General features: G+C 33.7%; 1 protein-coding gene across 4 annotated transcripts in view; it reads right to left on the minus strand.

The window, feature by feature from the left end:
* Nyap2 (neuronal tyrosine-phosphorylated phosphoinositide-3-kinase adaptor 2) overlaps positions 1-17,579 on the minus strand; it is a 320,940-nt gene that overhangs the window by 49,255 nt on the left and 254,106 nt on the right. For 3 of the 4 annotated variants that reach the window (XM_063237235.1, XM_063237234.1, XM_063237237.1), the window contains one exon: positions 2,598-7,823. The exons of the other annotated variant lie outside the window; for it this stretch is intronic. In XM_063237235.1, coding sequence (XP_063093305.1) covers positions 7,596-7,823 — 228 coding nt within the window. In that variant the 3' untranslated portion in view covers positions 2,598-7,595. Of the gene's footprint in view, positions 1-2,597; positions 7,824-17,579 lie in introns of those variants that run through there. 4 annotated transcript variants of the gene reach the window in all.

Below are 17,579 nucleotides of genomic sequence, written 5' to 3' on the forward strand. Positions count from 1 at the left end.
GAATTGAAGTGTGAATCTTTGTTGATTTTTTTTAGAGATGAATAAGCCTAGTTTGAATGTCCACAAACTGTAATTAGTATGATCTAAATTTGGGTGCATTTTCTTAACCCTAGTTTCTTTATTTGTAAAATGAACACAAACTTGAATTAACAAATAAATAAAATAAAATAAAATAAATAAGTGAAATAAACAAGTAAAATAAACAAGTAAAAACCTGAATTAACAAGTAAAATATATATAAAATATATATAAAAACTTAAGCTCTAGTATGAATACATAATAGGTTACTTTGGTCATTATTATTATTGATATAATCACACAGAAGTAAAAACTTGCAACTAATAATTATTTAGGGCATTATTGTAATTAGTAATTATTTAGGGCATTACTGCATTTAGGGTAATATTGTATAACTGTGTTTATGAATCAAAAGCATCCTTAGTTGGTTTATCTAATTCAATAATTTTATTTTTAATTATTGATAAGGCTTTCATATATTTCTAGTAGTGTCATTCTACTAAATTTGATATAATAATACAGACTGCTCTAATTTATTTTTGTAACAAGATATGAATTAGGTAAATAGGGACAGATATATAGCTTCTCAAATAATACATGTATACACAATGATCTTGGACTATAAATTACAAAGCACCACTACTGTATCACATAATATTTATTTTATGTGATGATAGTGATGATGATAGTAGAAGATATAATCTGAATGGAAAAGATAAATCAACTAGAAATTGATAATTGCAAGTACACTAACCTTGCTATACTACTGCCTAGGGCTGTGTTTTGTGCAGAGCAAACTGCAGTGAATATTAACTAAATAAATATATAAATCAAGTTAATGGACATTTTATAGTACTTTCACATTCAGAGGAACTGACATGGCATTTCAAGGCATATTAGACTTAGAGCTAACAAACCTAGTTCCTCTTCCTAGAAATGAACATATGGAACTTAACATATGATATAAAGGACAAATCTCCCAACAACTATTACATGGCAGAAGACATTGTAAGGGAGACTCAAACATAACACTGGGGTGAAAGCATGGGCGAATGTGTTTGGAGATGCATCACACTTCCAACTGGGGGAGGATCGGTGTCTCATGAGCATCTCCCCAGATGAATGGATTCTGCTGCCATGAATGAGGGATATGTTTGCCATGGGAGTGTATCTCAGGCTCCTGGGCGGAAAAATCATCTGGAGAGTCTGCAGAAACAGACTTGTGGCCATCGTCTCACAACATTCTTCTGGGAGGAAGCTCCAGGTTTCACGTTTCAACAGTTCCCAGGATAAAGTTGCGCTGTCTACCTGTGAAGTACCGTAAGTAGCAGTGCTCTAGAACGGAGCTCCCCAAAGCTGCCTAAATATAAGCAGAGGTGCAGGTTACCTGGAGATTAATGTTCAGAAGGTGGTGGGCAGACCAGCAGCATTAGCATCTCCCAGGATCCTGCTAGAGGTTTAATAGATCAGGAGCTCTATGCTGACTTTATCTCCAGGTGATAAACCTGTGCACTAAATTTTGAGCAGTACTGCTCTAATTCTTAAATTTGGCCCTATATTGGAATGACCTGTAGAGTTTCCAAAAGTACTGATGCTTTTTTACTACCGCAAGATGCATTCTAGAGTTGAGTATTTTTAATAATTACCCACATGGTGTTTCCATGCTCTAGAGGACGTAATTTGAAGGAATATTATGCAAAGTTTTATCTAGTTTCTGCCCTAGTCACCTGGACTATCACATCACCTGACATTTACTCAGGTACATCAGTCAGAATCCTTTGAAATACAAATCACAGCAGGAGATACTGTATCTTAGTAATAATATAATTTAATTAGAATTTGATTAGGGGAAACCCAGGAAAAACTATTAGAGGAAACATCAAGGGAAGCATATTTAATGGGGGTTAGAAGAATGGGTGAGAGTAGCAAGTTAAAATATAATGACACCTCTTATCCTGGGCAGAGGGAAGGAAATTGAGAAGGAAATTGTGGTGGGGTCAGCTGGTTATTTCTTGTTCTTCCAGAGGTAGAGTGGCTTACTGGTAGAATGCTACTGAGGCATTCGAGTAACCCAGGGGCAATAAGTTGGGTTTCATGTAAGAAATAAACAAGAAAATAATAAAGAAATAGGAAGCTGTAATTAATTGCACTCAGATTGGAGACAGGGGAGAAAATGTAAGTGTTGATGAAGAAGACATCAGAAACCACTAGAGAATCCTGCATTCTTACAGATATTTTGTAAGTTTGAGCCCAGAATTTACCTATGTGTTTTAGATGTTTGTCATTTTGTTTATGTTATCCTAACACCATTAAACCCATTTATTCCCTTATTATGTAGAAGGAGGAGAAATGTCAGGGTTCCTTTAGTGGATCATCTTGAAGCGGAAGATAAACAGTGACTATAGACAATCAGGGGCTCATTATTTCTGATCCAGATGATGTGTGTAGTTTTCATCTTCACATTGTTGTGACCTCACAGGCAAACTTAGAAACCGAGAAAATAAAAAGTGGACTTTTCCTTAAAAGAATTCTTATTACTCTTGCTTATTGGTGAATAAATAAAGAGTACAACAGTCACCTAATTTAAACTATTGCATTTATTATAATTACACGGGAGCACAAATAAATAAGCACAAAAGTATTGTAAAATATTGTCAGTACACTAAAGAAATCAATTGGTTTTCAAACAACATCTGGTTACTTCAATAGTATCAAAGTACATTTATAATTACATGTTACCTTAAAAAATCAAGTACAAAAATTAAGAGACATTGAAACATCAGTGTTTATAACATGTGTATAGAAATGGCTAATAACACAAGAGTAGAGAAATCTGCTATCTAATGCTTGTTTGCACAATTTTTCAGGCACATACCTGACATTTCTAATGAGTAATGAAAATGTAATATGACATTCAGATTTTTAGATATGGTAAACATGTTATATTGGAATGGATGTTAAATGGTTTTCTTTAAAAACCCTGTCTTTTAAAAATGTAGTGCCATTAGCCACTAAAAAACATATTTTATATCATTTTATAGCTATTTGTTTCAACTGTTTGAAAAGAGCAAGAAAGTAAACATACAATTGCTAAGTACGTAAACACGTTTTTAGTGCAAGATAACAAGACCTGTGACTTTACTGTGCTTTGTTTTTTTATAATCACAGTGCACTTTACACAAATTGCTACACTCTAAATGTTAAGTTAAAGAGTTCCAAACAAAAGAAGTGCATACTAAACACTTTCATATATATTATATACAGGTGTGTAATTTGTATGTGGGTGTATACATGTGTAAATGTAGATGTTTTTAGGGTGGGCAAGCCCAGTTATATTTGGGAACAACTAAACATTTCAAAGGTTTTCACATACGCTTGGTTGAGATGAGTCTGTCAATTTCTTTAAAAATGGTTTTCCTTTAATTTTAAATGTCATAATATTTAAAATAAATACAATTAGATGTTTTTTCCAGATCATACACATTTTGTTACAATATAATTGACCCAAATATCAAAGGGTTTTAAACCATCAAATACCCAAGTCATAAAGATCAAGTCTAACATGGCAAAATGTGTTACCACTTTACTGATTTACATAGACAGCAGTACATACGTGTGTGTACATATAGAGGCTTACGCATAAACATAGTTCATACTTGAACACTAAATTCAGTATGCTTTAGTATCTTGACTGTACACTTGATCAGAAAAAATGAGAGTATCATATATAAACACATAAGAGTTGTCAAACATAAAATTGTATATCTTCTTAAAAACAATTGGCTTTATTTTGAAAATCTTAATGATTGCATAAGTCAGCTCCTTAAATACAAGGACCATGTATTTTCCAGTGTTTAATTCCAAGTGCTTCAGAAACTTTATTTTCAATGACTGATACCTAAGTTGCTCAATAACAAACTTCTCATAGAAAAATAGGTAGTTAACAAATGGTCCACATTCTTCAATTAGCCATCTACTCCTCCATGTAGGGAAGGTTTAGTAAGATAGTCTTAAATACCATATATATCTTTTGTCTTTTATTTTCACTTAAGTTTAGGACACAAAGAGTAATGAATTACAGGCTTGTCATACATGTATTCCTATGCAAGTGTGAATTAATTGTCTTCTCAGAATTACCGATTAAATTTTGAATTTCACATGTAATTATAGTTACTTTACAAGCTCTCCTTTAGGAAGCTGGCTTGATTAACATGTAGGTAACAGAAAAATTGCATGGTTATGTGTCTTGTCTTCATGTTTTATTTTGTCAGTGAGAACCATATTAGGTTATCACTAAACTTGCTCAAGTCATCGCCCTAAGGTCTGCACTTAGACAAGACATACTGATGCCAAGCCATGGCAGGAATAAAGTTTATTTGTTTTTCAGAAGCAAAGAAAGTCAGTCATCATTTTGAAGTAATGCCACTAGTCTTGAAATTAAAGTTGTATTCACTCATATCCAGAAGACTGTTGTGTATTTGAAGATGTCTACCCCTTAGAACTGCTGTGCACATTTTAAATTCGTAAAGTTTTGTTGTACTTTCCCAATTAGTTTCTATGAGTGAAAATTAACATTCACTTTACTCTTATTTGCTTCACTGACATAAACACAGGGAAAGGTTCGCAGAGTTTGTATAAAGGACTACAGTCAGTTTGTATAAAGGATTACTCAGATGATGCTGGCTTCTGTGATTGAAAGTATTTCATTTTTTCTTTCCATCATCTCTAAAGAAATTTGTTTCTTCCTTTCACAGAAATATCTCACATATAAAAGCCTTTTGCTGACAGCCAATAAAATTTTGTTTCTATAAAATCTGCTGTGAAAAGACCATTTTTCATAAGTACGAGTTTTTTCACTCTGATAATCATGCCATGTTATGATTTGTTCTTTGGCACTGCTAGAAATACGAGCTTTATCATGGCATAGTATACTGACTGAGGTTATCCTCTGACCACATTAATACACGGAAGTGTCCTAATTTATTACTGCCAGAGAGTCCATTTATTTTTCTCTCTAGAGAAATCATCTCTTTTCCTTTACATAGAGAAACACTATATAAAGAGGAAATTGATTATAGAATGGCTATTGCCACAGTGGACAATTAAACATTGTATAGGCACAAAATAAGTGCTTTTGAGTCAAATTTAAGTGAACCACTTTTCCAAGTATTTCAATTTCTTCCCATGTTGGGGGAGATTTGGAGAAGTGCGTGGAAATGTTTGCCTAAGGTCACATTGTCAAACATGTTGTTACCTCCTCAGAAAATAATGTATTTGAACAAGGGGTATGAGTTTGACAGAACAAATGAGAAAGACTGAATCAGTGTAGTACCTCTGTCTCCTTCTGGACAAGTGGGTAGCATTAGAAATATATATCCTGCCTAATTCAGAGAGTTATAGGCAAGACCAGCAGCTAAGAAATACACTTGGGTCTCCCTGCAGAAAGATGTTACCTAAATATGAATTGAAGGGAGAGATTAGCATTACCACTTTCACCCTAAAGATTTATGTACCAAGATCATAAGGATGCTGAGAATTAATAACTTGTGTTTGATTGTCTTGAATCTATAAAGTCATAATAATTTAAATCAAAATAACATTTTGAGTCATAACACATTTCACTTCAATTATGATTTTTATCTTAACACATTTTTAATCATTCTTAGATTTGCATTGCATTGGTTGTTGAGCTTGAAATATAAACTCTAGTTGGTGAAATGTAGTGGCAGGATTCATTTAAATGTTTTAAGATCCTTCTGCGATTTTGTGATTCTGTTCTTTTCACCACCTTATGGATGCAAGCAAACCTAAAACTTCAGTAAGCTTTTTGTGTATACAATTCTCCCACTGAGTACACACACACACACACACACACACACACACACACACACACACACAAATACAACATACACATGCTCCCACTTACCATTTTTCTTATTCTTTCAGAATTTTAGCTGGACATCAAAATATACATTAATTATAAAACATTACAAAATTATGTTTTGAACATTTCAAAGGCTCTTGAAAGGAACTATTACTGATAAAGCATTGCTAGGTTTTTATCAATATAGATTACAAAAATCCCCTAATTCCTGTCATATTTGGTTTTATTGAGCAGCACAGTACTATTGCTGTCAATACCCTCACAAGGAAAACTACTGTAACAATAACTTCAGACGTACACTTAGATTCCTCTCAGAAATATAATACTAAATTGATTGTTAACAAAGAATCACATACTGTTAATTTTAGGAAGCATAAATAGTAATTTAAATATATAAAATATATGTAATAGTTTCCTTTTTATTTATCTGTGGCAATATTTATATTCAACTAACAAGTTATTTTTAAAAGATATATAGAATTATTTTAAACTTAAATTGCATCACCACATAAAATTGAATCCACCTTATCGTCTACCCCTGTATTTCCTGTTTCTTCCTTGAAAAAATATTTTAAAAAAAAGAAGTGTTCATAATTCTTTGGTCATGGAGTCATGATCGGTAAGAATTGGAATGAGGGTTATACACAGATTATGACCCAAAAACGTGATAATTACTTTGAAAAAAATAACAAGAAATACTTTTCCATTCATGGACTTAAATTTTGGGGAAAACTGGCATATAGATACTAAAATAGGTAAGTTGGTCTAGTTGAATGTTTCTTTTTCTAGGGAAAACCATCATGCATGTGAAATGCTTTGATAACTGACTGCTGTAACCTCATTGCCTTTGGCCTCAACCTCTCAGATGTAGTCACGTCCTTAAGTTTCTGGTTTCTTGTTCCTTCCATTGTTACAGTGAACCCTGGTCTCCTCCCATCAGATCAGTGATGCAAGAACACGGGTCCCTAAAGTCATTTCCAAAGCAAATGTCCTAACAACTTCCTCTGAAATCTGACTAAGCATTGCTTAATATAATCAAGAAGATACTGGAGAGGAAATTTTATGAAACCAATGTAGCAAAAATGTTGGCATCAATGTAACCTGGACACCCAGATTAACATCATATTTGCACTTGCTTCTTGTCACAAATCTTAAAAACTTAAAAAGCAGCAGATGTTCTTGATGAATATGACATTCAACTTCTACATTACTAGCACCAGATCATATATTATGTGGGTGAATATGATTGATAAGTGTGAGCTCTTACACAGAAGCCATATGTAGGGAGGAGAAAAAAGAAAAGGGTTTTAGATGCAAAAATTAATAATAAAAGGCATCAAGGAATTACATACAAAAGAGATAACAAACCAGATAATACCAAAATTATATCATATAGTAAACTCGATATTTCTGCAATTTATGTACGTATAGTGTGTCTTAATTCAGATGTCAACCATAAACTAGTAAAATATTTACAATTTAATATCTTCTGATTTCAAAATAATCTGGGATAAATTAAGTGTGCCTTGATTTCAAGAACATACACATTTCATCTTGGATTTGCCACAGGTAGGCACGACTCCCCGCAGCACTGCGCTCCCAAGGAGAAGATAAGCAACAATGAAATACCACGTGACCCAGTCGACCTCCCTCTTCGTCTTAAGTGATGCGGAGTCCCGGGTCCTGCACACACTCATATGGCAGTATCCCAGAATACTGTCTGCTGTTTAGAATAGGGCGGAGGGCTGCATTTCTTTGCACCTGCGTTGTTCTTCCAGCTGGGTAGGATAGGCATGCTATCCTGTTTGCAAAGGCCCTTTTCCGTTTTCTGTCTAGCCTTTATTTCCTTGCATAAGCAACGCTTTTTCTCAATCATCTCAAGCATTGTATGGTCTCCATGAAACCACTGCATGCATGCCACCTAGCAGAAAAGAAAGAGTGAATACAGAAGGAAAAAAAAACATGGAATGAAAGCATGTTTTTTGCACTGTTGTATTCGTTGCTTAGCTGTTTGTATACATGCGTTAAAAGCTCTTAAAATGAATTGACAAATGTAACAGTTCTTACAAAGCAGAAATGGAAGCACAGAAACTTTGCATTTAAAATAGCAATCATCACGGTGTTATTTATTTAATAATAACTTGGCCATGAATGTTTTCTCTGATATATTCTAAAAACTCACAATATACAAATGCAACTTTTTATTTTATCTTTTCCTACAATTGACCAAAATCTATTCTTTTCACTCTGGTTCCTTGTGTTACTCATCTGTGTATCTAAATCCAATAACTGAAATTACTTGTCATCGAGGTTTAATATGAATATGATATATTTTAATAATGGTAATGTGCATTTTCATTTTTAAAATACATTTTAGTCATTTGGGTTTGTTTATAAATAACACGTAGTAAGATAAATATTCTTAATAGTTCTTTCAGCTAAAATGATTTTCATTGTATACCATATGTTTGGAATGCAAGCATTTAAGTGATTCTTTGGAAAATACTTTGCTATATTTTTGGATGCGTGAGCAAATGTCTAAATTAGAGTCATTAGCCTCTACAATTACACTGACACAGATACTAATTAGTTCCAGAAACTTAAGAAAAAGAGATTCATTAGGTCAACTGGATTACGAGGAGAAGGTTGCTCTACACTGACACATATACATGTATTGTTGGACAGTAAACACTGCTGCTAGATGTCTTGGTACCAAGTTCAATAGTAACTGTCTTTGGAAACAAGTCTGTCACACAAAGAAGCCAAGATAACAAAGCTTACATTTAATTGTTGAAGAAAATACACTGCGCCTTACAGGGTTGAAGTGGCTCCCATGAAATCACTGAAATTGGTGTTACAATTTTAGGATGATAAATTACGTTTGTCTAATATTTACTCTATATCAGATCTCACGCTAAGTTCTTTGCATGATTTAATTCACTTATTCCTCACAATGATGCTCCTAAATAAACACTACAAAGGAATTCATAATGATGAGTGAAATAACACTTAAAGGAACTGGGTAACTTGCTCAAATCTACAGTGCCGACAAGTGGCAAAGGCAAGATTTGAAGCTAAGAGTCCATTCATGCCTTTAACAATTACAGTTTACTGCCTTTCAATGTGTGTAAAAACTGGAAAGAGCTGGGAAGATCAGTTAGTATAATCCTGTTATATAAATGAAGAAATTAAGGTTTCAAGAAATTAAGTGTGGAGGTAGGTTTTGCTGAGTAGCATTCTCATGATTCCTAATCGACTAGTGAAAGGGAAGATCTAATGATAGAAAACATAGATTCAAATCCTGAATGTGCCAAATTTCTCTCGGTCACTTGACTTCCTGGGCACTTGATCTGAATAATTTGATAATGACCCATTTGCAGCAGTCGATGTGAAATGGAATAATGTGATATGAAGGTCAGCTTATCTTAAAAATAGTACAACATTGCCAGAGTCATTTTAGTCCAAATACGAAGTAGTTTTCTGTGCCAACACACTGTCCAGAATGTGGAAGAAATGCTGTGTATGTGCTTTAAATATTTCCTTCTGCACTGAAAGTCAGGATTCAGATTCCCACTACAACTAGAAAACTGAGTTTCAGAAAGTTTAATAAACTATGGCAACAGTTTGTCTGACTCCAAAGTTAATATACTTTCTACATGAGTAGACTCAGTCCAATGAATTTTATTTAGAAATTACGATATACCTTAGCAGTCTACTGTTTTGAACCCCATTCAATTTGATACACAATGTATTCTGAGTCAAAAATTTTGTCCTGGTAGTCTTCATTTGTGCAGCACTCAGTAGGAAAGCCAATACTTCGTGGTATGGATTAGTTCATGACTTGCTACCATTTTGCTGCTAAAACGGATTGTTGATACTCATGGCTTTGCTTACTTTTCATATTCCTCCCGCCTTCTGGACAAAATTAGTGATGAATACCAAGACAGCTATTGTTGTATGTATTCGCTTCTCAAATGCAAGTGCATTTATGGCTTTGTAAGCAAATAAAAATGCTTTTCAACTAACAGTCGAAATCAATGGTCTGGATTTAGAACCAAAAGATGTCATTCCTAGGTAAATATCTTACAGTTGCCTAAAATGATACAAAGTGCTTTGGAAGGATGGGCTATGTGTATGCCTTTCAATGTGCCCTCGTCCCTAGATCAGGATCTTGGATGTGAGCATTCAGATTTGAAATAAAGTCTTCAGTGTTGAGTTAATCTAATGAACAGCTTTGCCTTGCAGGGGGAGAAAGCCAAGGTAGCTCAGAAATTTTTTGAAAGGCTTTCATAATATGATAATATATGCAATAAAATACAGTAACTCTATTTTGGTAGAAATACAAGTGCAGTTTATTGACTATCAACTCTCATAATGGAACTTATAACAAAGAATTGCCAGAGGACACACCTTAATCTCATTTATCTCAGAAGTCCCAACATACAGAACAGAATTATAGTTCTCAGTAAAATTTTATGAATTCAGTAGAAGCTACCATCACTCAACAGGTTTTGTTGCCCCTTATAAAAACTCTCCAGATAATTTTAGTAAAATCTTATTTTGTTTTACACATTCTAGTGTAATGGAAAAATCTCTGAATTTCTGTAAGATGATATATCTTATACCATCACTTCTACATTTCACTTTATTTACCTACTTATATGAACATTAAATCATTTTTACTTAATATTCTTTAGTATTTTTATGGTGTGAATCAGTATGCATGACTGCAAAATAATACTCTTTATTTTGGGCATCACAAACAATATGTTTAATATTCATATGAAGTGTGTTAAAATAGACCCATAAGATATTTCATCACTTTTGTGGGTTTCTTAACAAAAATTTTCACTATCATATTAGAATATGGTTGTAAAATTCCATTCTGTTTCCCCTGGCAGTTGAAAGAACTTCGAGAATCTTACCCTAACAACTAATTTGAAACCAAATCCCTTAATTAATGGTCATTTCTTATCAATAAGTGAAATGCATTTATTATTTTACTATGGAAAAGAATATATATACACTGGAAGGTAGGACTTGGGAAATAACTATAATTCAAATATTCAATTGTTATGAATATACACATTCTGAACAATATTTTTATATTAATATGATTCACCAGAGACAATATTCTTGAATAACAGTAAGTTCAAGGAAATAGGATCAAGTGAAACTCCCTGTCAAGGAAGTGAAGCAAAAATCTCTATCCCTGTGTGTTAGTTATGTGATAAACACTTGTCAAAGATTATAGCGTAGAAAAGGAGAGAGAAATAACTTTATACAGGAAAAACACATTCCATCGGCTGAACATCAGTGTTCTCGCAGAATTCACATGCTGAAATTCTGACCTCCACAGTGATGGCCCTAACTGGTGAGACTATGAGGAAGTGTTTATATCGCGGGATTAGTGACCTCACATAAGAGGCTCCAGGCAGCTTTTTCATCTCTTTCACCATGTGAGGACACAACAAGAAGCTGGAAATCTGTAACCTGGAAGAAGTTCTCACCTAAACTCAACCATACTGTACCTGCCCTTGATGTTCCCCAGCTCCAGAACTATGAGAAATAACTGTTTCCTATTTACTAATTACCAAGGTTGATAGGCGGTTAGAACAACCCAAACAGAAAAGGCATCCAACCACCACCTTCAACAGATGATCAACAGCGATAGATCATGCTGACACCGTTGGTATAATGTTACAAGTATGGTGGCACTTTACCTCTGCCATCTTTCTCCTTCAAATCCCCATGTCTCAACTCTATTCACTGTACAACAGACAAACCCAAATCGAGAGACAGTCTACAAAATACCAGGCTGGTATTGCTGAGCACTATAAAGATCACCTAAGTTTTGGTCTGGAAAGCTGTCACAATCTAGAGAAGCATAAGAAGACTCCATGACTAAAGGTAATATTTAGTAGTGACAGTAGTGAAGATTCTTAGACACAAACTAAGAAAGAGACAGTAGTGAAAGATTCTTAGATACAAACTAAGAAAACTAGCTTGAAGTGAGAACTTTAGTTAATCATAATGCATCAATATTGATTCATTAGTGGTGACCAATGAACGGTAATGCTATAAGGAAATAAAATTAGAGATGATGGGTGTGGTTGTACATTCTTTGAAAATTTTCTCTAACTTTAAGTTTAAAAGACACATTTTTAAAAAAAAATCAAATGAAAAGGTTATATCTTTTTTATCCAAGTGAGTTTAGCTCTATCTTTTATTTATTTACTTATTTATTTTGGATACCAGGGATTGAATTCATGACTTCAAGTTTGCCAGCCAGGCACTTGTGCTGCTGATCTGTATCTCCAGCCTCTCTATCTTTTATTTTTTTAAAAGAAATTACATGGTATTATGGAACATGTTAAATGACATGATTGGGGTCCTGTTACTTGGGGGATGATAAAAAAGTCTTTTATGTCTGAACATTCCATACACTCTGTGTGAATATTAGTACAAAACCCATGTACACCTGATATGTATACTTGAATATAATTCACTAACATGTTTTATGTACATATATTAAGTACACCATTACATACATCACACTTTACATGGCTTCAGGGGGCAGTGAACTAAACTACATACAGCATGTCAAGTGATAAAGACTCAAACACTGCAGGGTCTTCTGGAATCACCAGGAACAAATATAGTGAGAAGGAGATTTTAATTCACTTAAGTAATTACTTTCTCTTGGAAAAGTTAAGTACTTCCTGAGAGTAAGACTGTATTTTCCTCAAAGAACAAATAAATAGCAATGCAGTGTAATTATCCATTTCTATAATGTATATCTAAAACATTTACTGTTCCAAAGTAATTAATTATGAAAAGAAAAAATATAGTAAGTACTTGAAGTATCTTAACCTTGCAAATGACATGAGAAAAAAACTCATTTTTATTTCTGTCTCATCAATCAGCATGTGAAAAAAATAATTTATCAAAGAGTCAAAGACTTTAAGAGACAGAATGCAATATTCAGCAAGAATCTTACTGATTTGAACAGAATTAAATTCAGTAGCAACCTAGAACTTTATGAATATAATTTTACTTCTGCAACAATAGACACAACAATCAATACTGATTTTCACAAGATCAGGGTCAAATAATAATCTGCATTGCTCTTTGTCACTTTATTCAATCTGAGTAGTTTGTGATATGAAATATTCTTATTTCCTGTATGGCAAGTATCAACTTTACCCTGGTCTAAAAGGACATGAAAGGATCAAACTTCTTTGGATTTTTCTGTTTCCTTCACAGCAAGTTTCCCCAGGAGACCTGGAATAGCAGCAGTAAGGCATATGGGAAAACAACACAAAGACAGTGGGTGTGACTCAAAACAACACTTTCAGGAATCTGGGAGGTGGCCAGACCCTCAAGGCTGTGTACTCTCCCTCTGTGATACTCCCTAGCAGTCCTGAGGTTAGCCAAGGGCTATTGCTCCTATTGAATACATTCTTTCTTACCTTTTAGTAGGCTGAGCAGTTGATTCTTTGTTAATAAGATATAAAAAAAAAAAAAGTGTGAGGGTCAATGAAATTTTTTTTACATAGATCTTCATGATAGTGAGTGAAAGAGTTTTGGCCCAGGCCGGACACTGTAGCTGGAAAAGCCTCAGCAAGAACCAAGGAGCTCCTATCTCCCCCACCCCTAGGGATTTACCTATGGCGTCAAAAGAATACCAATGGGCTACTTGTGCATCCCTAATGCCTCAGGCACCACCCCTAACCTAAGCTACATGTATGCCCCCGCTCCACGTGTTGTGGGGGGGTGGGGGATGCCCGCATTCTCAAAATAAAGGTCATTTATATTTCACACTTCTTATCAGTGAGCAGGGGTTGGCAAAATACAATCCACCATCAAATATAGCCCACTACCTGAATTTGCATAGCCCATAATTAAGATTTGTAAAAAAAATTAATATGGAAAAAAATCAAAGAACCAATATTTGATCCACATGGAAATTATATGAAATTCCAAAGGCAGTGTATGTAAATAAAGTTTGTGGCACATTAATATGCTTATTTCTTGACATTGTTATCTAAAGTGATGAATAGGTGTGACAGAAGTTATTTGGCTTGCAACCTGTAAAAATATTTGCAATCTATCCCCTTATAGAAAAAAACTGATAATCCTGAAACTATCATGTAAAATGAAAAATCTAACTAGTAAAACAATAACTAATCACTATTATTGTGAAAAAAGTATCTAACAGGGCCAAGTAAATGGCATTGCTAGGCATGTAAAATTGAGGAAAATAATTTTTTTTTTTTGGCCTTTTTCCTTTTTATCGGTACCAGGGATCGAACTCACAACTGCCTACTTGCAAGGCAGGCGCTTATGCCGCTGAGCTAAATCCCCAGCCCCCAAGGAAAATAATTTTAATAGACAAATTAAACACAATCTTGCAAAATTTCTACTTATCTTCATCATAATGGATCAAACTACTGTTTCTTTAACATCATATACTTTCTTAAATATGCTTTCATCTAAGTGAATGGTCAGTTGACCCGTAAGATAGCTATCTTTTAGAATTGTCTGATAGAAGCCATAAAAAGGATAATATCAATACTGGCACTATAAAAAGAGCTGTAAAACAAAATGAAGAGCATTGATTCACATGGGCATACATATTTTTTCATATTAGCCTTGGACCATTAAATAAACCAGAAATGTTGAGACCTAGATATGAAATCAATTTTGGTAATTAATTTAGGTAAATTATTTGTCCATGTTGGCTATAAATTTTATAATTCCATCATTACAATGAAAAGTAGGAAGCTGGGATTAAAGGAATGAAGCAGACAGCCTGGTTTAAATTCCCTGGATCACATTTAATGTGAGGTCAACCCCTTCTTTTAGTAAAACTGCAGTGACTATTGAGTTATCTGGGAGCTGTCACTTGATGACAATATAAAAGTAAAAATTTACTTTGAGACCTTTCACCCCAATTTTAATGAATAATATTTCATGTCTTTTTTTCAGCTATATTTTTGAAGGAAATGGTTAACTTTCAAATCTATGGACAATAATCGTAGCCCTCAACAATCCTTGTAAAACTGCAATATAGACAAGAAGTGTTAAAATCACCCACACTTACTAACATATTCACTAATACATTGCTTTATTAGTTACTGAATCATTGGTCTTTTGAGTGATTATCACACAGAAGTGTATTTTTTTTTGAATGACTATGACCTGTTCTTCAGATCACTTACAAATAATTTGTATTTCAGAAGCTTGTAGAGGCATCTCCATGTCATTGTATCTTCATGGTAAATGTGTTGATTGGGATGGTACAACCAAGCAGTGAGGGGCTGGGCTGTGGAGGACACAGTGCTTGGCATCCCTACCCTCTGTGTGGAGAGCAAGACTGGCCACGTGTGGCTTCTGGAAGGGCTAGATGCAAAAGTGGCTTGTGCAGAGACAGGGTGTCCTCTGCCCGGAACTCAGAACACACCGCACAACAACCAGTCCACATACCATGAAGCTAGCTGGGTTATCACTGGCTCCCAGAAGGAAATAAACACAAAATCTTCTGAAATGAATGCAGCCCTGAGGTAGAGAACGTACCATTGACTGGCTTTTCCTGGTGGTAAAGGCTAGCAGAGTTTAACATTCATACAGAATAATCCTGTCAGTGGGAGGAGAGAGGAAATACAACAGGCCCCCTGTAATGGGACATGAAAGCAAGCAGGAGAAACTACAATTGTGCTGACAGTGCAGATTTCAATCCCAATGTAATTAGTCCAAAGGGACAAAGAAGGCCACTATATATTGGTGAAAGAAACAACCCACTAAGAAGATATAATAATTAGTATCACATAGGCACTGAATGTCACTGAACCCAATTTCATAAAATAAATATTATATGATACAAAAGAAGAAAAGAATCTTAATACAGTAATAATGTATGACTTCAATGTTCCACTGTTGTCAATAGACAGATTATTCAGATAAAAAGATAAACAAACAAATATCATAGTGAGAATATACCATAGATGTAAACGACTTAACAGACATTCGCAAAATATTTCACCCCAATTTATAAATCAAATTCTTTTCATCAGATCAAGGCTAATTTATAAGGTAATGAAATATTAAATTACTAAATTTAATGTTAGTATTAAAATGTGAAAAAGATAAAATAATTTCTTGCATTACCAAATCACAGTACAATGGAATTTGAAATCAACAGTAAGAGAAACTACAGTCTAAGCAAGAACAGAAAAATTGAACAATTCACTTTAGAATGATTTTTTAAAAATGAAAGAAGAAATTGAAAAAACTCCTAAAGTCAAATAAAAATGAAAACCACAAAACATAAGAGTCAATAGGATACGGTGAAGTCAGTCCTAAAAATGATGCTTCTAGCTATGAATAACTAATTTTTAAATCAGAGAAATCTCAAATAATTTAATGATACACATCATGATAACAGAAAAGAGCAAGCCCAATTCATGCTCCATAGAAAGAAATTTATAATAATGACCAGAATTGAAATTAATGGAATAAATCCTAAAAGAGTAATGAAAAAGTTCATGAGAATAAAGAGTTGATTCTTTGAAATAATAGAACTAATAAACCTTCAGTCATACTAACCAAAGAAGAAGATAGAGAAGTTTTAAATGAGTACAATTACAGTTGAAAAATGGGTCCTTACCATAACAGATACCATGGAAACCCAAAGAATCATTGGGAAATATTTTATAAATCTGTATTTCAATAATTTGGAAACTATAGAAGAAACAGGTAAATTTCTACAAGTATATGACCTACCAAAATTCAATCAAGATGATATGAAAAATATAAACAGATCAACAGTAAGATTGAAGTGTGAAAAAGATACTTCCAGTAAAGAAAAGATCAGGAGTAAATAGGTTCTCTACTGAGTATTACCAGACCTAAAAGTAAGTAACAGTCATGCTCCTGAAAATATTCTATGAAATATAAAGAGGAGGACTGCTTCTAAACACATTTCACAAGGCCAATATCACACTGATACCAAAATCATAAACACATAGTAAAAAGGGAAACTATAGACCAATATCTTCATAAGAATAAACACAAAAATTTTTAGTAAAATAGTAAACCTAATTCAACAACATATTGAAAAGGCCATGTATCTTGGGCAATTTGGTTTCATCTTAGGGATTCAAGGGTGATTTAATATAGACAAATCAATAAATGCAATGCACATGATTCACAGAATCAAGGATAAAAATCAAATAGATGCAAAAAAAAGCTTCTACAAGATTCAATAAAAATTCTGATTAAAGTAGGTAAAGAAGAATCACACCTTTGTATAATAAAGGGAATATGCAGCAAATTCACAGCCAACATTACATTGAATGTGGAAAAATAGAAGGCATTTCCTCTAAAACCAAGAAAAACATGAGTGTTCACTCTTACCATATCTATTCAATATGATGCTTGAAATTTTACCCAGAGGAATTAGACCAAAAAAGATTAAAAGGATACAAACAGGAAAGAAAGAAGTCAAAGCATCCTTCCTTATAAATGATATCACTGTATTTTTCAAAGATCCTAAAGACTGTAGCAAAAGGTTGAGATCTCTTAAATTCAGTAAAGTAGCAGGATAGAAAATCAACATTAAACAGTCAATAGTTTTCCTGTGCACCAGTAACAAACTGAAAAATCAGGAAAAAGT

This window comes from Cavia porcellus, unplaced genomic scaffold (assembly GCF_034190915.1).
Source record: "Cavia porcellus strain 051 isolate PalLab524CR breed Dunkin Hartley unplaced genomic scaffold, mCavPor4.1 scaffold_26, whole genome shotgun sequence".
Taxonomy (NCBI): Eukaryota; Metazoa; Chordata; class Mammalia; order Rodentia; family Caviidae; genus Cavia; species Cavia porcellus.